Here is a 27,424-nt window from a genome sequence, read left to right as displayed (position 1 = left end):
CCAGGGCTGGAGCAATCACAAGACATCTGGACTTGTTCACGTAGAAGCTTCCAGCAAAGAATGAGGGCGCCGGACAGAGCGAGAGTGCTCTGCACAACCAGGTAAGATCCGAGTGGCAGTATTCATGGAAAGCTGGATGAGAAAGGGGATGGGGGGGGATAATACGGCACACTTTGAGAAAGACACAATGCCCTTGCCCCTGGAAGTTGTTATCCTCCTTCGCCTGAAGCGTTTATTTTCTCCTTAGCATCTATTAATTGTATTTATTGTTCTGCAGACTGCATTTCTTTCAAATGCAGTGCGCAGTATGGTATGTAGAACATGTTATTAAGTACTCCTGATTCTGTTTGGTTGTGCAGGCCCCTAGCGAACCGTGTTACGAGGGGCCCATGATCCGCCGTCCAGGTGCAATGTCATGTTGCCCTTTCCGATATTGTGGCAGCGCCGGCATCACACCCTGTATTTCACTTGAAAGGCCCTCTGCTGTAGCACAGCGCGCAACAAGAGCAGGCCTGCCACCAACCAGGCACCCTTATTAGCAATTGAAGACAGGTTGGCCATTCTATTTGGTAACTGCGATAGGGGGAGAAAATCTGTGCAAGTATGGGCACTTGTTTCTCACGTTACCAAAGAAGAAATGTTTCGATGGGATTGGGTAACTGGAGCAATAGAAGCTGTCACAGAGAGGGGGCCCTGCCTCCCCCCTGACAGATGACAGATGACGCTTCAAGGCCGCTCAAGCAAGGCAAAGAAAACCAGAAACCGCTCTGACAGATAAGCACTGACAAAGCCCGTGGACCTGGCTTTGTGCTTACACTGAAATGTCCTTTGATTATAAAACGAACTCGAGAGGAGAGTCGTCTTTTTTTATTTGTATCCTTATTACGTTGCTGGAGCATTATTGCTTAAAGATGATATTGTGTATGAATAGGATTGTAACACATTTAAGATTGAATAAAGCATGGGGTTGCTATTGCTGACCAAGAGACACTTTGTAAGTCCAGTGGTGATTTTTTTTTCAAAAATGGGCGTAGAGTACATAGCGAACCAAGAAGGATGAAGCAGGAGAGTCACAATACGAGGGCAGTAGTGTGCAGGATAGGTCTGGGGGCAGGAGCCACATCACCACTTTCGGACAGTTACTGGCTGGTTGCCATTTCGGTGCGTTGCATGCACATTGATCTCATTCCGAAATGTTGCCCTTCTTCGGTCCTTCCTGGGCCTACATTGTTGACCTCCAGGGCTGCCTTGGGCAACAGTCCACCTGTGTTCGACGCTTGGGACTAGGATGTTGCAGTGGGCCAGTGTGAGCAAAACCAAGTAGGCCTGGTGTTCGCTGTATCTGCCTTCGGTGCCTACTTACCTAAGCGTTACAAGACGGATAGCTACTTGCCAATAAGCTTTTTCCACCGCAGAGTCTTGACCAGAGGACCGCATGAAATCTTTAGCTTCTCCTTTTGGGAGGGGCAATTAGTATATTTTTTGAGGGTCAAAGTTCCCTTGCTTGAAGGAGGACAAGATGGCGGCTGCTACTGTTTCCAGAGATGGGAGGGCAGGGGTTTGAGCAGGCCCATTTCCCTTTACGAGCCGAAGTCCCACCCTCTCCCCTTCTTCTCAAGAATGGAGCTGTGCTGTAACACGGCTCACTCGGCCATGAGAGGGGTATAGCTTCAAGACCCAGCCAGGCCATCAGCAAACATGTGCTGAATCCAAGGCAGGTCTGTGTCCTCCCTCGTCTCTCATCTCAAGTGCAGCTCTGTCCCATGCTGGCCTGTTTCTGATGAAGTATACCAAACAGGTTCATTTTCTAGAAATGAAAAAATAAAGTTGAGGGTGACGGCGTCCCAAGTATTTCGTTAAAGCTATCCAAAGGCCGGATACAAAGGCTCCCAAGTCCCTCATGCCTCTTTCTTCCCCCACCCTACACTTCCCATCTCCTTATAGTACTCTTGCAGGCTCTTTTTTCAGCCCTCCCACTCCCTTTGTTGCTGTTTCCACATTTTTCTCTTCCTCCTCTTTTCTCCCTTTTCAGCCTTTCTGATTTCGATCTCTGGGTCAAAGTCTGAAAATGAAAGACAGGTCTCAGTGCCTAAAAAAGAAATGGTCTTCTGAAAGCAGTCTCTCTTCTATCGTTCCGCCAAAAATCACTGGATTCTTCCCACGAGGGATCAGTGTTCTCACCATTGTACATGTCTCGGACAGAAACATTAGATGCTGCCATAGACTATACATAGTACAAGCTGGGCTATTGGGTGACAGAGGCTTGCACATTTCTGATGTACATTTGATTATTTTGTAACCACTGGACTAGTATTAGGCCTTCAAGCTACACTTGGGTCTCATCAGAGCAAGAAACGACTCTATTGCTGCCTGTAGCACCAAAGTACACCAAATGTGTTTGTGTGTGTATATGTCAGACTACTGTGCTATAACTGTGGACATTTGAAGATGGCTCTTATGTACCCTCTTGTCCTCCTACCCAAGAAAAATGAGCCATCCCGTTGTACATGTACCCAGTGTTTTTGTTGCAGTACATCTATTCAGTTATTGTTATTGTTGCAGTACAGCCATTCTGTTAGTGTTTTGTTGCAGTACATCTATTCTGTTCGGGTGTTGCAGTAGAGGGGTATTTTGAGTGTGCTTCAGGAATGTAGAATGCCAAAAATAAAATCCAAACTTTGTTTTATAGAAGAGTGATTGAAAACATATCTAGGCAGTGTAAAAAAAGAAATACATTTTGATCAAATGGTCCATTTTAAAATGGGATTGAGCCTAGCAGATCCGAAAAGCATTCCAACACCTGTCAATCCTGAGCTGAGGCTCCTCAGAACATGGACTGTTAAGTGGTGCCCTTTGAGTCAAGCCTCAAGACTCCGACTGGAGCTTAGCATCTGCAGTTAGACTAGGACCTGAAACCCTAGCCCACCCCGTTGGTTACAAGGTATAAATGAAATGTCATTCACATAATTCACACATTACATGAGCTCCTAACCCATACAGAAACAAGTGGTTGGGCAAGTCGGCCTCTTGGACTAATGTATTTTTATCTTAAATCCGTGAAAAACCTGCAGCAGGTATCAGCAAAGGATTCAACATAGTTTATCTGAGAATTCTCCATTCTAAGGTCTTTAAAATAAGGAGCATTGACTAATGCTGTTGGATAGTAGTCATCTCCTGTTTATTGTGCCTTGAAGTCTGTAGAGGGTGCTATGGTCTTCATCAAGAGTGAAGGTGTCAGATGTTTACCCATGGGCCACAGAAGATGATGTGATTGTGGGGCACCCACAAAACTGTATGCTGTCATGCCTTGGTAAGCTAGTCTATATATCTAATGCATTAATTCTTCTAGCCTGGATGACAGGGGGGAAGAGTGATGGTAGTAAAAGGGAGGGGGCGGCATTTTTCAATTCTCGCCTAGGGTGGCAAAACACCTAGAAACGGCCCTGAGAACTGCCCATGAACACCAGTCGCCCCTGCCAAGGATAAAGTTCTGTGCATATAGTCTCAGGTGCATATATGGAACCTGTGATGGGAGAATCTTAATGCTCTTATAACAATGCAGTCCTGTGAGGGTTTCCCGCGCTCATATACGACTGCAGTGCTGTGAGGAGAATGCAATACTGTGAAGGTTCGAATGCTAAAGTAAGGATGAAGTAATCCCTGGTTTTTCAAAATTACATAGGAATGCATTGCTGCGGGGTACTTGGGATTGTTAAGTATGCAGTGCTGTGAGGGTTATTGGCCTTTTATGAGAACGCATTATTGTGAGAATTCGCAGGGTCATATAAAGATGCATAACAATTCAGCGCTCTGAGAATCCCCTGGTCAACATAAGGATAGAGTGCTCGGAGGCTACTCAGGCTTTAATAGAAATAAAGATGTAGGGTATTGTATATTGTATACTTTTTCGAAGTCTGCTTCTTAAGATGATTAGTGGATGCCATGTTTCATGTCTGGTTTTAATTCACTGAATATTAATGTATTGCTCTCCTAGGAAATTCCCAGGAGTACTTTGGACTCATTTATGCAGCCCTTTCAGAGCACTCTGTGGCTTCTCGTTGGACTTTCGGTGCATGTTGTTGCTGTGATGTTATATCTACTTGACCGATTTAGGTGAGTGCTATTGTAGAGGTGTACCGTGTCTTTCTATCATGTTTTTGTATAAGTTTGAATAGTTGTCCTTTATAAATATCAAACATGATAAAAAAAGCTGGGGGGACTACTGTGATATTTTCAGGCACTGCTTATTTCCTAGAAATAATAAAACAACCAGAGAAGCCTTTATCAGCCAGTTAAGAAGTGTTACAGTTGCGCTCAGACTTGATTTGGGATCAATGATTCAAATGAGGAGATTTCTTCCAGGGGATACTCATCAATAGTCATAAGCAATGAATAGTCCGACCTACACATGGGTTACCGGAGAACTTCAACAAAGACATAAACAAACATATACATGAGTACAACTGTGCAGTGTTTTTCTTTAGGAAGGAGTGCCATAATAATGAAAGTATATGTTTGTAGCCTATAAAAAGGCTCAAAATTTACAGATTTGATTTAATTTTCATTTTATAAAAGTGTCTAATTTTAATAAAATAGTCTCTAAATAAATAAAAGTGACTGGAGAACATCTTTCACAAATGTTTTTCAGAAAGGAAAAAGAAAGGAAATGAAGAGGTATGTTAGCAGATAGTCTGCAAAGGAAAGGCAAACAAAAACTGGCACTGTGCCTTTAAGAGCCTCACTGTACCTCCTGTCCCTCATCATGCCTCATAGATGTTAATTTGGCCAGTTATTTTTTCTAACTCCAGTTAACGAGACCCTGGGGAACGGAGCTCTGTCTGATTTATTTGGAATTGCAAATCCTTCCAAAATTGAACCTTTATTGGTTTCACTGGATGTCTTTTAAGACTAAGAGTGCCTTTAAATATTTTTCTGACTGAAAATGCTCTTTTTTTGTGACAGAGCATCTGCTAAAGTTTTCTTAGTGCCTGTAATCTAGGTAATACAGATGTCATACCTTTAAAAAAAAGTTAGCATGAGAACTGTTTCTACACTGCATATTTCTGAGGCACTGGAGATTATAGATGATCTGCTCGGATTTTAAAAGGTTCTCAGGCACCCATTAGGAAATGGCTCCATGCAGTACAGGCTTTTTCACAGCCAAGTGTTTTGTTTCTTGGGCAGAGTAATTTCTTTCAGAATCAGATAGCGTTGGACTTTGCCCTCTCTCTGGGGTCATCCCCAAATATTTTACCTTCACCCTCCCGTTTTCTCAACCATTTTTTGTTGGCCTTTGGGACCAGTGCTAACGTGCTTGTGCTCTCTCCTCTAAACATGGTAGAATTGGATTACACCCAACTGGCATATTTAATTTACTTGTACGCTCCTAGTAAAGTGGTATTATGCATGCCCAGGGATCTGTAAATTAAATGCTACTAGTGGACCTGCAGCACTAATTGTGCCACCCACTTAAGTAGACCTTTAAACATGTCTCAGGCCTGCCATTGCAGCCTTTGTATACAATTTTAAACTGTCATTAAGAGCTAGCAAAAACCCTTTTGCCAGGCCCAAACCTTCCTTTTCAATACATATAAGTAACCCCTAGGGTAGCCTTGAATAGCCCAGAGGGCAGGGCGACATGTATTTAAAAGTACAACATGTATTTTCAGATTTTACACGTCCTGGAAGTGAAACACCCTTAAATTTGTTTTTCAGTACTGCAAGGCCTCCCTCTCTTTATTCGGAAAACATTGAAGTTACCTTATTAAATTTAATAAGCTGTAACTTCCAATTGGGAGCAGGTAGACAGATGAGTTTGGTGGCTATAGAATTGTAATGAAAAGGTCTTTAATGGTAAAGTCGGACTTTCAGTCACAATTCTGAAAATGTACATACAGCTTCAGGCTTGACTTACTCTATCCTACTCTATAATACATTTGATATTTCCATTTAGCACATTTTCATGGGAACACATCTAATACTCTTATGAGGGTTAGGGTAACTCCTCCTCTTGATTAATTTGAAGTCTACTAAAGTCAGTGTATATTTCCCAAACTTATTACACTTTTTGTAGTGTCCTCAATAGAAACAGTCTGTCACTGTTCAGTTATATCAGAACGTTTAGGTACTGCATATATGCATAAAAAGAATGCTTCTGAAATAAATGGTATTAGGGTCTTCAATACAACTATTTTCAAAAATTCACAAATACAATTGTTTTTGCTTATTTTAGTTATTAATTAATTTTTTTGTATTTTAAGCAACACAGAATCGCATCTTATCAAATCTCTCCTTTATTATAAATCACGTCTTCCTGTGTATTGTTTTAAAATAATAAACCAAATATAGCCTGTTACTATCACAGAGTTCTGTTTTTTCATATTCTTCCTCGATAACTAATGAAGTACAGCTGTAATTCGCCTTGATAATGATAAAAAAACAGCTGATAGTGAATTAAAACAACCAACACTTGTTTTGCCGCCTATGTTGCCTGAAAGCTGGGAGCTGTCTCAAGGCTCAAAATAACAAAGTATATATTAATTGCTAGCCTTAAACATTTGAAACACCCTAGTGTATAGTGCCTTACACAAAAAGCGAGAACACAGCAAACTGTGAGCAATTCCTACTCATGGTCTTTAGTATTTATCCTTAATAGTGTGAGGGCGTTAAGGTGCCAGATGATCTTTAGTATTTATCCTTAATAGTGTGAGGGTGTAAGGTGCCAGAACAGTGTGCATAATAGTGACCTTATTGATGAATATATATGTTTTTGGAATTTCCTAGTGCTCGTTATTCCATTTTTTTGCTTTAAAAAGTCTGAAGTGGAGCATAGGACTTTTGAAAGTAGGAATTGAAATAACAAGCACCAGGACCACCATGCTCTAAAGTAATTCTATGCAGATTCGAACTTTATGCAGAATGCCAGTCCTCTTATAAATCGCAGAAGTCCTATGAACCACATAGGACTTTTGAAAGTATAAATTAGAAAAAGAAGCACCAGGGCACCCATGCTCTAAAGTAATTCTAGAAACTTCCGGGAAAGGACTCAGGAGCAAGGAAACACACCGATAGCACAAGGAAGTGTTGCAACACAAGTAAGAAAGGACTTAGGGCCATAAGTATCAAGCAAAATTGCATTCGCAAACGCCGAAATTCGCAGAATATCGGCGTTTGCAAATGCAATTGTGCCAAATGGTATGTATTAAGGCAAAATAAGGAATCGCAAAATTTGCGATTCCTTATTTTGCGATTGCATTTAAGGAATCGCAAATTTTGCGATTCCTTAAATGCAATGTAAGAAGCATCAAAAAAGTGCAATTTGACCTTAAGGAATCGCAAATTACCACCAACTTCAAGTTGGTGGTAATTTGCGATTTTTCTGGTAATTTGCAATTTCTTTGAAAAATGCACTTTTTTCAAAATGCAATGTGAAGCACATACATGCCCTTAGGGCATGTATGTGCAATTCGCAATTTGTTAATCGCAATTAAGGAATATTATGAAATAGCTAAAAGATTGCGATTTTTTACATACATCCCTATTTGCAATTCTCAAATAGCGAATTCTAAAAAATCGCTGTTTGAGAATCGCAAATCAGGATGTTGAAATATATGGCCCTTACTCCCTTATTCGCCTTGCAAACAGGAAATTATGTCAAGAAACAGCGTGCCGCTATTTTGGATTGGGAGCCTTCAGGTGAGTGGAGAAAGCAAGGTGGCCATCTTGGATTGGGCATCATATGTTTCTGCAAAGACAATTCTGGGGCCCAAAATTCCCCACCAACATGGAGATGCCAATGGTTTCTCCAATGTAGGCCCACCCCCTCATCCCAGGGAGTTATGCCAAGTGGGACACCAGCGGCGTGACACCAGCAACCACTGGCTCAAATTAAAAACTGCATTTATCTTTAGTAAATAGTCTAGATTGGGTGGGTGAATTGAAAAACTTCTCTAGGTAATTTGCACCACACCCAAAGCTAATACAGTAGTGTCACATTCTGTGTTGTTGAGAGGAATACATCCTGGTTCTAAATTGAACATATTATAGATGGGTAAGGGTGAAATGTCTATTGATACACATGAGGTTAGAATTAGCACAGAAGAAGTATGAGAAAGTGAATGGTATTAGATTAATGGTGACAGCGGGGGAATAGTAAGAGTAAAATTACCTGGTCTCCATAAAAAGGGATCCTTTTGTTTTTCATCATCAAAGAGGGCTGTGCATGTTGAGAAGAGTGCTGTAGAACTGGATGACGGGAAACATTGGAACAAGAAAAGATTGTCAGTTATTTCTTCAGTTTTTGTAAAAATGGAAAATGTGGAGTTGTCTGCACATAAGAACCCCGGTGACCTGAGAAGATCATCTAGAGAGGATACTTTGAGTGCATTGTTGATGAGTGTTATGAGAAAGCCATCAAGTGAATGCCATCCCCCAAGGATCTTAAGGGAATATTTAACAAGAGAAGTATATTTGCCTGCTTTTATGTGTGTGTGTTGGTATTTTGGTCATTAGGTGTGAGTGTCCTGTCTTCATCTGAATCAGTAAGGATAGCATTTGGATTGGTTTATGTACTTGGACTTTCAATTACGTTCTGTTTATAATTTGTATAAGGGGAAGATGTGTTGGGTTTCATGTAGTGTTCTCATGTAGAACACTTCATCATCAAAATTACTTTATTCAATTAAAACAAGTTAATCATAAAAGTTAATATACATCACTGTTAAAAATGTTAAAAGAAGCAATTCATCAGTATCAGTCAATAAATGATTTCCTGGATTTGAGACACATACATAAAAAAGAGGCAACACTGTAACAGGTTAGCGGATCAGGCAGCATACGTAAAAAATACAGAGCCAAAAAACATTGTCTAAAATTGTGCTTACGTAAAAGCGGAATTAAAAACCTTTTCTGTTGGTTACAATAAAATTTACAGAACAAAACAATGTGCAAATCAGACTGTCGTGAAGTGTCATCACATGGGCAACACGGGAGATCGTTCGAAGAAAAGATACCAGCAGGGTGGCCCAGTATGCAAGGGATATAATTGACCCGAAACCTTAGCAAAATAAACCTGTGCAGTGGGATTGTTACAAACTCCAGATAGGGGGATATTCCCTCATCTTGTAATGGCCCTTCAATATATTCTCTAACTGTATGTTTATTATGCTGTACATTCAATCTCCCTCCTTTAGAAGCGATCATAAAACAGGTCTTTAGTACTTGTTTTGAGACAGAGACACATTTTTCTGGTGATTCAAATAAGCTACCTAAATCAAGAGTGTATAAAGTATCTTTCACATACTTTAGCCCTAAAATGTTCTCCTTATACTCAAGGGATAGGCAATCCTGTATTATTTGTTGGGTCAATGACACTGTGTCTCTACGCCAAACTGAGTGCAATAAGAGGATGGGAGCAACATTTATCCAATCAATTATACCTTTGCGTCAACATGGCCCCACACCCCTGCACTATATGTGGCTACTGCTCTAGATTTAGCCCCATAAACCTTTCTTAAAATGTCTGGGTTTCTTGTTCCCAGCTTATTTGAGAAAGAGTGAATAGCATTAGTGCTCTTTTCTAACATAATTCCACGGTTCTCTACCATACTCGTCCAAGATGCCTTATAGTCGAAAGTGATTCCTAGGTATGGGCAAGACTCTGTCTGTGCCACTTTCCGATTTGAGATAAAAAAGGATGGTGGTTTACTGAGTTTTAGCGCAGCAATTAAAACAAATTACTTGGATTCATTTGTACAGAGATCCAAACCTTTCATAAAATCCACATAAGTGTTTAACATTGTAGAAGACTTGCTGAAGAGTGTTCTTAAACAGAATGTTTGCTATGAACTTGGGGACAGTTATCTCTTGGTTTTCATATGTGTTGGTTTTGGTATCTCAATCGACAATAAAATGTACTATCTGTTGTAGAAAATGTAAAGAATCCACTACCCAACAAATGAAAAGTGCAAAATGCTGAGGTTTTGTGTCAAGAGTGTGGGAACCAGAGTCAATAAGCAATACCCATTTGAAGAATTGGACCAACAAATTTCAGTATGCTTTTCCACCTTTACAACTAATTCCATCAGTACTGCAATGTGAAAATGCTACATATTGCCAGAGAATTATTGCAGTAGTGGTGGTCTTGAAACTTCTTGATCTGTCAGTAAGACCAAGACGATACACAAAATTACCATGCCGTTGAATCTGCTATGGAAGATGTTGGGGGAGATCCATCACCACAACATACAACCATAGAATTTGGTTGGAAGGCTCCTGGGCTCCTGAAATATGGACACCTAGGTCTGTCTCAGGAATGTATGAACATTCTAAAAGAAGCCAAACGGCCCTCCACAAGAACATCCTGAGGTTTTAAGTGGAGATGGTTGTCTACAGAATAACTATGATCCCACAAGAATATGCCATTATATCTTATCATTTGCTGCTGCTAAATCGAAGTTGCTGTATTCTTCAATAAAAGTATTTTGTTGCCATCACAGCTTAAAGGGAAAGGCCAGGCAAACGATATTTTTTTACAGACCCAGTGATGAACGACTTTTTGGAAGGACTGAAGAAACTCTACCCTGGAAGATGATAGCAGCCTTCTACTCCATGGCAACCTTACTTGGTGTTATCCAAATTAATGGCTCCAACGTTTTAGCCTAACCCTAAGGCATCATTGCAGCACCTTTTTTGGAAGGTAGCTTTTCCAGTTGCAATCACTTCTGTTTGAATGGTTAGGGAACTGTCCGCTTTATCTGCTATTGAACCATATAGTGTTTTTCATCACAATTGGATAGTTTTAGTGACTCATCACAATTTTCTACACAATCTTATCTCTGATTTCTTATCAGTTAGCCTATTCCACTATTAAACAAGTGTTTCTCAATACCCCTTCGACCCCAACCATAACAACAATACACTCACTAGAAATTCTGAGAGTGATGAAATTTTATTTAGAGAGAACCTAAAACATATGAAAGTCTACGCATTTATATGTAATTTATGGACCTCTCCTTACTGAGATGACGTCTACTAAACAAACCAATGCTGGATGTATACTGACCTACATAGTATTTTGTTAGCAACAGGCTAACAAGTATTTGACTGGTAAACCAAAAACACATTCCACAAGAGGGAAAACTTCTGCAGCTGCTTGGTTGACAAGCTTTCCTTTTTCTGAAATCTGTAAGCCTGCTACATGGAAAACGGTTCACATGTTCACCAAACATTGTTTAGAGGAAAACAATAAAGCAAATGTAATTGTTGATCTGGCAGCTTTAACCTCTTGGATGCTAATGACAAGGGTAACTCGTCATGAAGTGCCCATTCATTTCAATGGAAATTACATTAAATATCTGGAATTGCCTTAAGAATCTCTTTGGTTAAGATTTTAGATTGTTTAGTCTGGCCACAGTCTTGCAAATTTACTGGAAAATACTTGAATTTCCGGTGAGGAATATACTTGCAACTCTTTTCTACATTTGTGATTACCGGTGAGGATCCTACAATGCAGAAGCAAATGTAATTAACTTGTAATTCCAATCCTGCATTGTAGGAATCCTCACTGAAGTTGTAAACAATCCAACTTCCTTCCGGAATAGGGAAATTAACTTCGTACACTCAGATCTAATTCTGTATGATTTGAGATGCTTCTGGAAAAAGAAGGTGAGTGTCATTGTTCTATCAAGCAATGATAGGCATCTAATGTGATCTTCAAGGGTCTCCTCTGCTATACCATTTTGAGGTGAGTACGCAGGTTTTCTGGGACCTCATGTGTCTGCACCAGGTGTAGATGCTGAGGAGGTTGGCATCACAGTCCTACATACTCAAGTGACCAGGATTCAAATCTTAGATCCTACCACTGCCCGAGACAGGATAAACAGGAACATTCTGGAAAGACTGAGGGTGCGATGTATTGTCTTGAAAAAAGCGGCATGCAAGAATCTTGAATGTTGCACCCAGTGTTTATGACAAGCAGGGGAAGCAGGATGAAAGCAAAAACATACTTTGTTTGCCATTAGAAGCAACACATGCGATTTCCACAACTGGATTGATTTGTGGAACCAATGTGATAACAAGTCAAAGATTACAACACACTTTCTAGTCCTGGTGAAGGTTGTGTGGGTAACACAGCATCTGTTCATATAGCTTTTACTCTTAAATCTCTGCCTATAATTCCAAATAACAAAACAAGGATGGACTAGTTCAATTGTATATATTTCCTTTATTAAATACATGCTTTATTACCATAAAGTCTTAATTATAAATTATGATTTATTTTTTCAGTCCTTTCGGGCGATTTAAAGTAAACAGCGAGGAAGAAGAAGAAGATGCTTTGACACTGTCTTCAGCGATGTGGTTCTCCTGGGGTGTACTGCTGAATTCTGGAATAGGCGAAGGTAACAAATAAATGTGTAACCGCTACAGTATATCCATCATTAGCATATAATATGTTCAGTGTAAGAGCCTGTAAATAGAATGTTACCTTTCTTGAGTGTGGGAAAGAGCCAATGATTCTCTAACAGTGGCAATTATTAGCCTTATGGAATTGATACATGCTTATACACAATTGTATATGTACTGATGCTCCCAATACAAAATGTTATTTATTGCTTAGAATTGAACAATATCTCCTACCACTTATAGGCTGTAAATTTGCCTCTGACCGTCACATATATAGATACATACATTATCACTGTTCATTGTGGCGAGGGGGCATGAATTAAGTGAAGCACAACTTTGTGCGGGTTTTGATCCCTTTCCCTTCTTTATTAATGTTAAGTGTTACATCATGCAATTTGTTATGTGTGAAAGTCATTAACAGTCTGATTTAAGCACAGCTAGAAAGCCAAAACGCATGGGGTTAAATAGGTACACTGATTAAATAAATAACTTTACATAAGCCATGTGAGTATGGCTCTGTTCGAAATGGAGGTTTCTGGTTGGCAGGGTATACACCCTGTCCAAGCTGGAGCCTCAATCCTAGTCAGGGTAAGTCAGATGCACACTCTAAAATAACCTGTACTCACTCTCTGGTAGCTTGGCACTGAGCAGCCTGGCTTAACTTAAGAGGCAATTGGTAAGCTACTTGTGCATTCTTTAATTACAATAACACAGTGGAAACACCACAAAAAATATTAGCTCAAGTTTAAAAGAAGAGAAAATATGTATCTGAGTAAAACAGTTCACTATCTGGCCACCCCCTCATATAAGAAACTGAGGATGGGAGGCCGCAGGTTCTCGGTTCCTCGTGCTTGGAACGCACTCCCTTTGGAAATTAGGCAGTCCGCTGTCTACACCAAACTTAGGCAACTCCTGAAGACCTGGCTGTTTATACAGGCTTATTAGTATTAAGGACCTATGACATCTCAGTACCTAGAGCCAAGTGACCTCCACCTTGAACGTGCACTCTCTAAATAGCCAATAACATAACAAGAGAAAATGACAAACATCTAATTGATAGAAGTTGAGATATGAATTTTTAAAGATTAAATCCAAAAAACAATGCTTAGAATTTAATAGCACTAAAAGGTTACTTGAGGTTGTACTATACCAAGGTATATCCAAAGTTCAGGCCATTGTTGATGGAGGGCAGGCCGGCTACAGAGCCCACACAGGGGCTGATGAAAAAAGTACCTTTGCATGGAGCAAGTGTCAACATCGAAGACTAGATCTGTTGGTTTCGATTCACCCAGTCAAGACGATGCATCGAAGTGGAGCCTCACAGCAGTGTTTCCAGTTTATCGCTGAGTCGTTGTGGAGCTTTGCAGTCGGGACAGCACTTCGTCATCGTCTAACCGTGCAGGGATGTCTTCAGATCGGAGGGAACTGATTTGGTTTCGATCGACACAGTGGTGATGATGCACTGTTTTTTACAGAAAACAGCTGCAGAGCCCACTTCTGTGGCCCAAGACTGGATGGAGTACCTCGGGAAAGGGTAGGACTCACAGATGGCGGAGTCCAGCAGCACCAGCATAGTTGCAAATAGTATTACATGACCCTGAGACTTCAGAGAACAGTAGGTTGGCCAGCAAGCCCATGGAGAAACATGGGTCCAAGGATGTAGAGAGCAGTCCCTCTCACTTTCAGGCATGAAGCAGCAGGCCAACACAGCAGAGCAGTTAGCAATGTGGCAGTCCCTACTACAGCAGAGTAAGCAGCAGGCAGCAGGCCAACACAGCAATGCAGTTAGCAAAGGGTAAGTCCCTACTACAGTATAGCAGTAGTTCCAGGCAGAATATTCTTTCCAGGATATTTCTGATTTGGTGGTGTCAGGGGTCCAGTACCTATACCTAAATATGCCTTTGAAGTGAGGGAGACTTCAAAGAAGCCTTTGAAGATCACAAGGTCCCTGCCTTTCCTGCCTTGGCTCTAGACTCACTACAGGGAGGTGTATGCAGGTCTTTGTGTGGAGACAGGTACAGCCCTATTCAGGTGCTATTGCACTATTAATGCGAGGCATGGTTCCGAATCCTAATCCAGCAATTCCCATAGTGTGGGGGAAAAGAGGCCAAGTGGGGCCTCCGTTGATGATTCCCGCCCGCTTGGCTAACTTGCGGTAAGAAGAAAAAGTGCCCCAGAGGTATATAATATGGCAGCTGCCTTCAGCCATGCGATGCAACAGTGAACTATGGCAGGGGCATAGTCCCCTTTTTGGTGCAGCTGCCCGCGACCTCGCGGTGCAGCTGCAGAAGACAAGGCGGACTCCTCAGGGTGGATACCATCAGCGGGACATGCTCCACTCTCTGATAGGAGTGCCAAACTCACCACCGTGGCCGGGCTCCTCTTCTATCATGCCCCGCAGCTGGCAGTTGCCACTCTGAGCACCAAGCTGGGAAGGAACATGGTCCCGGTCACATACTAGTTGCTTTCCCTCCTGGGAGAGAATACGGTGGCTGGGACTGGTTGCTTCGCTGAGGTCCTCAGTGCTCCGGCTTTGTCCGGGGCGACCCAGCCTTCCTTTCTTTGCAATACCAGTCATTGTGGCAACCGGCCACAGCTTGGCAAAGCTTCCCGGCCGGCAGGGCCCCACAGAGGAGTGGTCTCTGACTTGAGACTGTTGCTTCATGTTGGTTTCTAGACCTTCCCTCCGCCGATGAAGGTCTTTCAAATGAAAATGAGAGCACCAAGTTTCTTCGGGTTAGGCGCAGGAACTCCCCCAGTAACGCACAGGAGTTTCCAACTGAGACCAGCAATTACAGTGCTGACTTCACTAATGGTGCCAGAACTCCTCTGCAGGGCAGGGGAGTTCAGATGACACCAGGAGTTTTCACAATCAAGAGAAGCACCAGAAACCTCAACATAACGTGAAGCAACAGAGATTTCAAACCCAGTGAAGCACTAGCAATTTCAGAATAAAGTGTAACAAACAGAAGGAAGACTTTGATGTCCCCAAGTCTTCTGAAACATAAGGCCAGCACCCACAAGCCCTTGGAGATTCTTCACAAGCAGCATACCACAGCATAGCAAAAACAGTCAGTCCTTTCCCTCCACCACAAGCAGCAACTGCAGGCCAACCCACCCCTCACACAGAAAAGGCAGCTCCTCACACAGTTCTTCCGCTCTTCTTCTTAGCAGGGTTTTCATGTTCCTTGAAGTTATCTAATGTCCTGAAGTTTTAGGTCCAATACTAATACACCATTTTGTAATTGTTCTCTTAGTGAAAAGGGTCTCTGAACCTAGTCCAAACCAGTCCTGGCCTCTCTGGTGCAAAATCACCACATAGGACGGAGACAGCATTGTGAAAAGGAGACACAGTCTATTCAGGTGCAACCGAAACTTCTCCCACCACTCGAATTGCAGACCGGGTCTGTTCAGCCCAGCTATAAGTCACCCAGGCAAGGCCGGGCACACCTCAACCCCCCCCCCCCCCCAGTGACTATCTAGAGGGAATGCACATCCCCAGTTCTTGTCACTCCAAAACCATATGCTGATTACACAAATGGTCAGAAGCACACAGGATGGTAACGTAAGAAAATGCCCACTTTCTAAGAGTGGCATTTTCAAACACAGAATTTAAAAACCACCTTTACCAAAATGTGTGTTAATAAATTCTGAGTTGAGAGAGCCTTAACTCCATTTCTCAATCTTGTCCCTATAGAAAGTTATACTTGTAAGATGTTACAAAGCAACATCCATGTTAGCCTATAGGGCAGATAGCCTTTCAATATTAAAAAATGACACACACACGAGTACATATCCTACCTTTCACTTACAATGCACCCTGCCCATCGGGGTACCTTGGGCCTACCTTAGAGGTGCCTTACATGGTGGGATAGGGAAGGTTTGGGCCTAGAAAGTGGGTGCAGGTTGCCAGGGCAACATGGCAATTTACAACTGTGCGCGGAGACACTACAATGGTAGGTCTGAGACACATTTACAGGGTTACTCATGTGGGTGACACAACTAGTGCTGCAAGCCCACTAGTAGCATTTGATTTACAGGCCCTGGCACACACCATGCTCTTTAGTAGGCACTCACCAGTAAATCAAATACACCAATCAAGGATAACCAATCATATCACAATTTATACTGAGAGCATATGCACTTTAGCACTGATCAGCAGTGGTAAGGTGCCCAAAATCCTATAGCCAACAAAAACAGGGCCGGAAAAATAGGAGACAAAGGGCAAAAAGTGTGTGGATAATCCTGTGAAAAGGGGCAGGTCTAATAGTGTCCTTAGAAACAAGGCATTTGGCCGTGGCTCAGATTACTTCAGGTATTCCATCGATCATCTTTTAGGCTGTTCTTTTTTTTACCATAGGAGCCAGAACAAACCTGGTACCAGCAGCAGAAATCTGATGGTGGTCTAGTTAATATGGAGCATTTGTTTCCTTCATATGACCTATTTTATTATCTTTGATGACGCTTTGAAAAACGTTATCTTACCCAACTTTCTACCACATCATTTAGACCACATGACAGTAGCCCTGTCAAGGCTACATTTGCTAACAGTTTTTTTTTTGGAGTGCCCTTTAGTTAATCCTCACCAGGTCCTATAATTCTCCTTTGACTACTTGTGTTTGATATAAACCTCCTTGCATTACCCATTTGCCATACTTTGGCAGTTCTCTTCCAGGGGATCCTCATCAATAGTCATAAGCACTAGAATATTCCCGCCCATGCGCGGGACCCCGGAAACACAATCATATATGTACCCCACATATATGTATCTCCATATAATTATATATATACATATATATATATATATATATATATATATATATATATATATATATATATATATATATATATATATATATATATATATATATATATATATATATATATATATATAAAACAAGCAACTGCAGCCTTACACACCAGAGCTGTCAGGACTCCCCATTATATCATAAAAGCATACATTAGAAACAGGGAAAAACAACAGCAAAACATGTTTTGAATCTGTTTTAATGCTTAGCAGTCAGAAGAAAACTTTCACATAGGACTGAAAGCATATACAACTCCCAGGCCGCATTGCAGAAACACAGTTTAAAAAGACAGAAAAGCTAACTCATAGCAACATAGAAATAAACTGGCACCGTGCCTTTAAGGCAGTCATGACCCCCAGCTTCCCATCATGCCTCAGGGGCGACAGTTAGGTCAGTTGCTCTTTCCGGCTCCTTTAGGAAGGATCGTGGTTACACAGCTCCACTTCTTTCTGATTTTAGCCAGAAATAATCTTCACTTTTTTAAACTCTTTTGACTTACTTCGACGTTTTTCATCTTCTGAAGTAAGGTTCTGTCTTTTTTTGAAAGTTTTGGGCATTTTTTGCCACTCAAAATGCCTTCACTTTTTGACCCCTGCCCTTCTTGTGGTAAAGTGAAGGCCAGGTCAGACTCTCATGAAGTCTGTATCCTTTGTTTGCCTAAGGACCATGACCCTAAAGCTTGTCCTCATTGTCAGACCCTGTCCAAAAGGACTTTAAAGGACAGAGAAAGAATTCGACTGGCAGGGCTGGCAGAAATGTCTTCAAGAGGCAGGTCACCGGTGAAGAAGGGTTCCAAGAGGTCTAGATCTCCATCTAAAAGCAAGATCCCTCGACCTTCTACCTCAGCGTCGGGCTCGGCGCTAAAAAACTCTACCACCGGTAGGTCATTTGTCCAAGAAAATGCCTTCGATGGCGGGCTCGCCGTCGAGTAGACATCAACCTTCAGGTACATTGTCGACGTCGAAGACTCATGATCCTCCGCCGTCGTCAACCCGGCGACGATCGGCGTCGAGGAACAGAAGCCCTCTGCCATCGTCAACTCGGCGACAATCGGCGTCGAGGAGTATCAGCCCTCCGCCGTCGTCAACCCGGCGACGATCGGCATCGAGGAGTAGAAGTCCCCCGCCGTTGTCAGCACGACGTTCGGCGTCGAGGGGAGGCTCCCCTCCGTCGCCGTCAGTCCATCGGCGGTCGACGTCGAGGGGCAGGAGTCCTCCGCCGTCGTCAAACGCTGGCGACGAACGGGGTCGAGGATGGGAACTCCTCTGCCGTCGTCTCGACGATGATCGGAGTTGAGGATGGGAACTCCTCCGCCGTCATCTCGACGACGATCGGCGTTGAGGATCGACACCCGAGACGAAGGGATGTCCAGGTGTCGTCTGTAAGGGATCTGACGTTGAGGAGTAGAGAAGCATCGAGACCGGTTCCAACATCAGACCGGAGATTGACGTCGAGGAGGAGGTCCGGTTTGACGTCGAGAGGTGCACGCCCGATGTCAAGGCCCACCTCAGTGAGGTTTAGAGAAAGATCCGTGGTTCTGGTGACGGAATCCACGTCACACCATTCTTCCTCTCATTCCTCCAGACATCCTTCCACGAGATCAGCCTCTCCAGAAGGGCATTCCAGCAGACCTGCTCATAAGTCTCCATCACACAGGGACGCTTCCTCTGCAGTGCACTTGTCTCCAAGATGGCTCCTCTCCCTGCATCACTGGGACAAGGATAGGGGGGTGACGCAGCGGATGCAGGAATATGCCAGTCCCATCCACAGTTCACCTTTACAAAGGTTGGTGCAGGAGTTGGACAGATTGCGTTTCCCCAGACGTGAGGAACACACAGGCAGGTCCCACGAACGAAGACATAGTTCCCATCGCAGAAGGAGAAGGAAACAGACGTGGTCTTCTTCTTCCACCCGATCATCGAAGAGGGATTATTCCCCTACCCTATCGAGGGTTTCTCCAATAGATGACATCAACAGCTACCATGATGTGCTTCAGAGAGGGGCTCAGAAGCTGAACATCGAGATGTCTGCCCCTCAGGTGGCTACAACAGTGATCCTTGAGACTCTGCATCAGAGGGCAGCGTCTCGTCCATTACTCCCCTTGGTTCCTGGGCTTCTGGAACCCGTGATGGACATCTTCCTGACGCCAGCTACGATCAAGGCCGCACCGGCTCGAATTCAGAAAAAATACAAGCTGGCTTCCTCTGACCCTGTTTTCTTGAAGACGGATCCGCCTGCAGACTCGGTGATCATTGCGTCAGCGAGGAAAACTCATGCTGTGGCTGCGTCTTCATCGGTACCACTCGATAAGGAAAGTAGGTCCCAGGACTCTTGGGGACGTAAGGTGTGCAGCTCAGCAGCTTCATCGTTAAAGGTCTCCAGTGCAGCAGACTTATTAGTTTGGTTTTTTTTGCAGAGTTTTATATAGCGCGAACTAGACCCGAACTGAATCAGGTATCAGAGCTCTTTACATAGCACCAGTTACGTTACATGAGGACACGCATTCATTTTAGGCACGGGGAGATTAAGTGATTTGCCCAGAATCACAGGAGGTTTTTGGCGTAGTTACCCAGACTCGAACCCAGATCCCCAGGTCCGAGGTCGAGCGCCCTAGCCGTTAGGCCAACTCCTCTCCCCAGAGGTTGCTATGATAGGGCCTTGTGGGACTCCTTGGACCGCTTCAAAGAGAAGCTGCGAAGAGGATCAGAAGGACTTTGAAGAGATCATCACCAAGGGGTCACTTATTGCCAACCAAGTGATCAGTACTGCAGCGGACGGCGCTACTCTATCGGCGCATTCATATGCCCATGGGATTTGTGCCAGGAGATCCTCTTGGTTGAGGCTGACAGCACTCAAGCCAGATGCACAGCAGAGAATCCTAAATCTCCCGTTTTCCGGCTCCTCTCTATTTGGCACCCATACAGATGAGGAAATGGGCAGGATGAAGGCGGAACTCGACACCCTCAAAGCTGCGGGCTTGGAGAAAAAGAAGGAGTACAAACATAGATACAGGCCCTACCAGCGCAAGGGATACCAGCAGAGGGATCAAACCCCTCAATAGTCCCTAGAAAAAACCAAGGCAAGTCGCAGTACCAGGGCCGTAAATCCAACAGAGGTAGAGGTGGTCACCAGCAACAATCATCTACAACGGCCAGATCGGCAAGGAAGCAATGAGCAAGAGCCATTGCCCACTCCAGTGGGAGGAAGTGCTTCACATCATCTGGCAGAGTGGTGCAGCATCAAAAAAGAATGTTGGGTGCTCAATATACTGTGCAATGGATACGCACTATGTTTTCGTGTGCCTCCAAAGGACATTCCTCCAAAAAGATCTCGTCCTCACCAACTAAAGTTGCTCCGGCAGGAAGTGGCAACCCTTCTGCGAAAAAAGGCCATAGATGAGGTTCCTTCCGCGCAGCGAGGGAAGGGAGTCTACTCCAGGTACTTTCTTGTGCCCAAAAGAGACCAGGAGCACAAGTTCAGACCTATCCTGGACCTCCGCCTGCTGAACAGAGGCGTTGTGAAGGAGAAGTTCCGCATGTTGGCCCTTCATCAAATATGTCCACATCTGCAAGCAGGAGATTGGATGTGTTTGGTGGACCTCCAAGATGCGTACTTCCAAATACCCATTGCTCCACGTCATCGCAAGTATCTGCTGTTTGTGGTCGGAGACAAGCACTATCAATACAAGGTCTTACCCTTCGGGCTGAAGTCCGCCCAACAAGTTTTTACCAAGTGCATGACAGTGGTGGCGGCCGCCCTACACAAAAAAGGTCTATTCGTCTACCCTTACTTAGACGATTGGCTCCTCAAAGGGCCATCTCCTCAACAAGTAAGGAGCGATTTCCAAGTCTGTCTACAGCAACTACACAAACTGTGTCTTCATGTCAACATGGAGAAGTCTGTACAACAGCCCACCCAGACAAACCACTATCTGGGATTGACTCTGGATACAAACGAAGGAAGAGCGTTTGCTTCGGAGGAGAGGCTTTCCTCAATGCAGCAGAAGTGCAAGGCTCTGCTTCAGACAGATCGCCCAGCAGTCTGACAAGTGGCATCTCTGCTGGGGTTGATGGCCTCCTGCATATTTCTCATCCCCCAACGCCAGGCTGAGAATGGGTCCATTGCAGCAGGATCTAGAAGACAAGTGGGACCAAGCAACGGGTCGCTGGGAGGATCGGATCATGCTCTCACAAGCAGCGAAATCCTCCATCAAGTGGTGGACTCAGCCGCAGAATCTGTTGGTGGGAGTCCCTTTCCATCAACCAGTTTCGGTGCAATCGCTGATAACGGATGCATCTCTACAAGGATGGGGGGCACACATGGGGTGCCTTCAAATGCAGGGCCGGTGGTCCACGAAAGAACAGTCCTACCACATAAACAACTTGGAGCTATGAGCAGTCCATCTTGCTCTGAAAGCTTTTTTGCCTTCGATCATTTCCAACTTGGTCCTGCTCCAAACAGACAACACAACCTCCATGTATTATCTAAACAAACAGGGTGGTACGCGCTCTCGCCCTCTCTCCCTGGAGGCTCAAGCAATCTGGCACTGGCTTCTGGCTCGGAACCTCTCCATAGTGGCAGTGCACCTTCCGGGAGAGCAGAATACCAAGGCAGACGCACTCAGTCGGCACTTCGAAGATCAGCCAGACTGGGTTCTGCACGACGAGGTGGTGGCAGACATTTTCCAACAGTGGGGTCGTCCATCAATAGATTTATTTGCAGACGACAAAAATAAAAAATGCCACACCTTTGCATCCAGATTCCACTGTCCAGGGACAAGGGGGAATGCGCTTTTGATGGATTGGTCAGAGATATTTGCCTACGCCTTTCCTCCTTTGCCTCTGATCCCGAAGGTGGTGTCCAAGCTCATCAGATCCAACATGAAGATGATTCAGATAGCTCCAGACTGGCCATGGCAGTGGTGGTACCCGGACCTTCTTCAGTTATCGGTATTCCCCCACAGGAGGCTACCGTACAGAGCGGACCTACTGACCAAGATGGACAGGAGAATTCTCCATCCCAGTCTTCCCTCCCTGAACTTGGCAGCATGGCTCCTGAGGTCCTACAATACGTACACTTGAATCTGCCGCAGGACTGCATGCATATCCTGAAAGAGGCTAAGCGACCCTCCACAAGAGCGTCATACGCTTTTAAATGGAAGAGGTTCTACCTATGGTGTGTTGAAAATCATTTTAACCCTATGAAGGGGCAGGAAGGCATCATTCTTCCTTACCTTCTATATTTAACAAAAGTGGGTTTGAAATATGCCTCAATCAGGGTTCTTTTGCCAGCCATAACGGCATAAAGAAAGTCACCCAGCCAACCTTCCTTTTTCCAAATGCAGGTGGTTAAGGATTTCTTACAGGGGTTGAAGAAAGGGTATCCCCTCGTTCGAAACCCTTCTCCTCCCTGGGAGTTGAATCTGGTGCTGTCTAGATTAATGGGTCCTCCTTTTGAGCCCATTCACAAAGCCTCTTTACAGCACCTGACGTGGAAGGCCGTTTTTCTGGTAGCGATAACATCAGCGCGCAGAGTAAGTGAGATCCAAGCGATGTGTGCAAAAGAGTCTTATACTGTGTTTCACCACAACAGGGTAGTGTTAAGGGCTCACCCTGTTTTTTGCCAAAGGTTATATCTGATTTCCATAATAATCAGTCAATCTCCCTACCGTCTTTTTTTTCAAACCCCGCGACTCCTGCGGAGAGGTCGCTACATTCCTTGGACCTCAAAACAGTGCATAAATTCTATCTGGAGGGTACCAAGGGCACAAGGAAATCGGATCAATTGTTTCTGAATTATGGTGCAATGAGAACAGGTTTCCCAGCCTCCAAAAGATTCATTTCAATATGGATAGTGTCCTGTATAAAATTGGCTTACCAGTTGGCGTATTAACCCTTGTTGTTGTCTCTTAAAGCACACTCACTAGGGGAAAAGTGGCCACAGTAGCTTTCTTTCATGATGTTCCAATGTCAGAAATTTGCAAGGCTGCAACCTGGAGATTGGTTCACACTTTCACAAGGCATTATTGTTTAGAATCCGATTCCAGGGCTGATACTCAAGTGGGCCAGGCCTCCTTGAGAAATCTATACGATAGTAATCTATCTATCCAGGCTTAGTGATTTGAGCTGATTGGTTAATTTACCGTTGTGTTTCCTTTGCCCGCAGGTGGATGAGGTGAGGCTCGCTATTCTATTCTAGTGCTTATGACTATTGATGAGGATCCCCTGGAAGAGAAGGATTAGTTACTTACCTGTAATCCTAGTTCTCTTCCAGGGGTATCCTCATCAAAGTCATAAGCAACCCTCCCACCTGCCCGGGCAAAGTATAATTGTGTTTTTAATGAGGTAATGTCAACTCTTTGTGTCATGGCTTTTTGAGTCACCGCAAGGAATAACTGACCTAACTGTCACCCCTGAGTCATGATGGGAAGCTGGGGGTCATGACTGCCTTAAAGGCACGGTGCCAGTTTATCTCTATGTTGCTATGAGTTAGCTTTTCAGTCTTTTTAGACTGTTTTTCCGCAATGGAGCCTGGGAGCTCTATATGCTTTCAGTCCTCTGTGAGAGTTTTCTTCTGACTGCTAAGCATTTAAACAGATTCAAAACATGTTTTGCTGTTGTTTTCCCTGTTTCTAGTGTATGCTTTTATGATATAATGGGCAGTCCTTACAGCATTATGCACTTAAGAGTGCGCGTTCAGTAGTGTGTGAACTCGAGTTTCCCTACTTTATTTTTCCTTGCAATATTATATAGCGCGAACTCGACAACATGGCATGAGCACAATTTACTTTACAGAAGAACACATTCATTTGTGGTAGGCACGGGGAGACAAAGCGATTTGCTTGGAATCACAGGATGTTGAGCTGATGCCAAGATTCGAACGTAGCTCCCCAGCTCTAAAGTTCGCAATTCTAGAACTTGTGGCGGGAGGTGTGTCTAAAAGTGTATGTCGGTGCTGGCCATCAATGAGAGAGACCTGTGCATTTTTCAAATCTGTGGTGAAAAAATATGAGTATGTTGCTGGAGATGTGGGCCGGCGTGCCACCAATGTACTTACCGGGGGAGTGTAAACACCCATTATTCCGCAACTTTCTTTCCGCATACCATCACTCCGCATACTTTCATTACGAAAGTACCATGACTCCGCAATGTCATTATAACGCATGGCATTACATTTTATATGCTTTTACCACGCATACATTTACAACGAAATTCGTTGTAAATGCATGAATGCTAAAAGCATGTTTTTTTTAATGTTTGGATAAGGTAAGTATGGGTATAGGGGTATATGTTTTGGGGAACTGAGGTATATGTTTTGGGGTGTTTGGGTATTTTAAGGGTTCAGATATAGTTTTGGGTTATGGGGTACAGGGGTAGTTTTAGGGTTTAGGGATAGGTGTGGGTTTTGGGGTACAGGGGTATTTTAAGGGCTCAGGGCTAGGCTTGGGTTTTGGGGTACAGGGGTATTTTTAGGGTTCAGGGCTAGGTTTGGGTTTTGGGGTACAGGGGTATTTTAGGGTTCAGGGGTAGGTTTGGGTTTTGGGGTACAGGGTTATTTTTATGGTTCAGGGCCAGGTTTGGGTTTTGGGGTACAGGGGTATTTTTAGGGTTATGGGGTATGTTTGGGTTTTGGGGTACAGGGGTATTTCAAGGGTTCAGCACTAGGTTTGGGTTTTGGGGTACAGGGGCATTTTTAGGGTTCAGGGCTAGGTTTGGGTTTTGGGGTAGAGGGGTATTTTTAGGGTTCAGGGGTAGGTTTGGGTTTTGAGGTACAGGGGTATTTATAGGGTTCAGGCTAGGTTTGGGTTTTGGGGTACAGGGGTATTTTTAGGGTTTAGGGTTTAGGGATAGCTTTGGGTTTGGGGGTACAGGGTATATTTATAGGGTTAAGATGGGTTAGTGTTTAAGGGTGTTGGGGTATTTTAAGGAGTAAGGGTGGGTTATGATTATGGGGTGCAGTGGTATTTAAAGGGACGAGGGTGGACACCCGGAGCTGGAAGGTACAGAACCTGGGAAGAAAAAACAATGCAATATTGGGCACAACGCTTGCTTTTTTTTCCCGTAATCCGGCGCCCCGCACACGCCCACGCCCACGCCCCCAGCACAAGCCCACAGCACACGATATGAGACATGGCATGGAGGGCGGAACGTACCACACGCCCCCAGCGTTTGTCACGCCCCCAGCACACGCCCACAGCACAACGCAGACACGCCCACAAGGCACTACTCTGCTGGCACGGTTCTTTTACCTTTTAAATGTATGTGGTGGGCGTCTGCATAGCCTATGTCCTTCTGCTGCAACTGCCCTTTTCAATGCTGCATTGGGTGTTATGATTGGTGCTGTGGTTCCTGAGATTACCCGCCTCAAAGGTTTGGGCTCTCTCTTTATTATATTAGTATAGATAGATATATATATGGAGATACATATATGTGGGGTACATATATGATTGTGTTTCCGGGGTCCCGCGCATGGGCGGGAATATTCTAGTGGTTATGACTATTGATGAGGATCCCCTGGAAGAGAACTGCCATAGTATGGCAAATGGGTAATGCAAGGAGGTTTATATCAAACACAAGTAGTCAAAGGAGAATTATAGGACCTGGTAAAGATTAGCTAAAGGGCACTCCACAAAAAAAAACTGTTAGCAAATGTAGCCTTGACAGGACCACTGTCAATGTGGTCTAAATGATGGGGTAGAAAGTTGGGTAAGATAACGTTTTTCAAAGCGTCATCAAAGATAATAAAATAGGTCATATGAAGGAAACAAATGCTACATATTAACTAGACCACCATCAGATTTCTGCTGCTGGTACCAGGTTTGAACTGGCTCCTATGGTAAAAAAAAAGCACATATATGATTGTGTTTTCGGGATCCCGCGCATGGGCGTGTATATTCTAGTGCTTATGACTTTGATAAGGATACCCCTGGAAGAGAACTGGGATTACAGGTAAGTAACTAATCCATGTCTGCCTTCGTTAGGTGGCAGATGTCTGCCATTTTTAGGTGTACACGTTCATCCATTATTGGCTGAAAATGACTCTTCTGTCCTCAGAGACACTATTGCTGATCGCCCGAATATTCTACATGGTGTTAAGTGGAATTTGTGCATTTTCTATTCAGGCAGTTGAACAATTTCCTAATAAACATTAAAACAACTGACAACCTTTTTGATTGTAAGACAGCCATTGAAATGTGACTCTTCCACTGTTAATTAAACAACCACCACAGGTAATTTATAGCTGAAAAGACAATAAACACCAAATGCCACTCCCGAAGCAAATGTCACCTGCCAAGCAGCAATAAATATAACAGTCAACATGTATCCTGTGGACACTGTACTACAGTACGGTATTGGATGCAGACTGAACCTTTCACTCAAGGGCATTTATATTGAGCCACCATCCTCCCCACTCTTAATATTCAGGAATAAAGTGCCTCCTCTAATTGTGAGCTAACTTACCATTGAGTCTGAAGTCACCTTTGCAAGTACCTTTACTATGCGATATCAATGCATGGGATGTAATGGACGTGGTTGTCTGGAGAAATTAAAGGCTTCAGTGATCAACAATATGTTTAATATCCTAATACACTGCAAAGGATGCGTTACCATTTTAGAGCAATGGAAAAAACTGTAAAAAAGGCAATGTAGAAAGGGGCCCAAAATATATTTTGTTGTTAGCCATTCAAAGTCCACCCAGACTGATCCTGTAGAAATATCAGTTCTGGGGGACCAGTCTCTAGTTGAGGAGGTGTGGCAGTACCTTCCACTAAGATACAACCAGTCATGGAAACAGAGAATTTGCCACAGTACAGTGAAAATGAATTCTGACATCCTACAAAAACAAAGAAGAACATGGAGGCAATAATTAATAGTAGTAGAAACCTGGTGATTAATATTGCCATCCCAAGTAGAGGTTCGAATACCAAAAAGACACACTAAGAGAAATATGCACTAGGACTGCGTCATTGATGGTGCCTTAATGGGAATATACTAATGAGCCTTTGTTTGACTACAGAACTAACTGGCACATGCATCAAGCTCCTCATTTTCGATTGTCAAATAGCCGTTTTTAAGGAATTGCTATTTGGTAATCGCAAATGCCTATACATGTAGGAATCACATTAAATTTTGTGAATCCTCAACATTAGCTAATAGCGATTCGGAAATTGTAAATCGCTATTAGCTAATGTGACTCCACTCATTCCTATAGGC

General features: G+C 43.6%; 1 protein-coding gene across 4 annotated transcripts in view; it reads left to right on the top strand.

The window, feature by feature from the left end:
• GRIN1 (glutamate ionotropic receptor NMDA type subunit 1) overlaps positions 1-27,424 on the top strand; it is a 778,837-nt gene that overhangs the window by 432,819 nt on the left and 318,594 nt on the right. For all 4 annotated transcript variants that reach the window (XM_078642154.1, XM_078642156.1, XM_078642155.1 and 1 more), the window contains exons 13-14: positions 3,995-4,113; positions 12,286-12,398. In XM_078642154.1, coding sequence (XP_078498280.1) covers positions 3,995-4,113; positions 12,286-12,398 — 232 coding nt within the window. The remainder of the gene's footprint in view (positions 1-3,994; positions 4,114-12,285; positions 12,399-27,424) is intronic.

This window comes from Lissotriton helveticus, chromosome 5_1, assembly GCF_964261635.1.
Source record: "Lissotriton helveticus chromosome 5_1, aLisHel1.1, whole genome shotgun sequence".
In the NCBI taxonomy this organism is placed as follows: Eukaryota; Metazoa; Chordata; class Amphibia; order Caudata; family Salamandridae; genus Lissotriton; species Lissotriton helveticus.
Note: the sequence above shows the minus strand (reverse complement) of the source record. Positions and strands in the feature narration are given on the sequence as shown.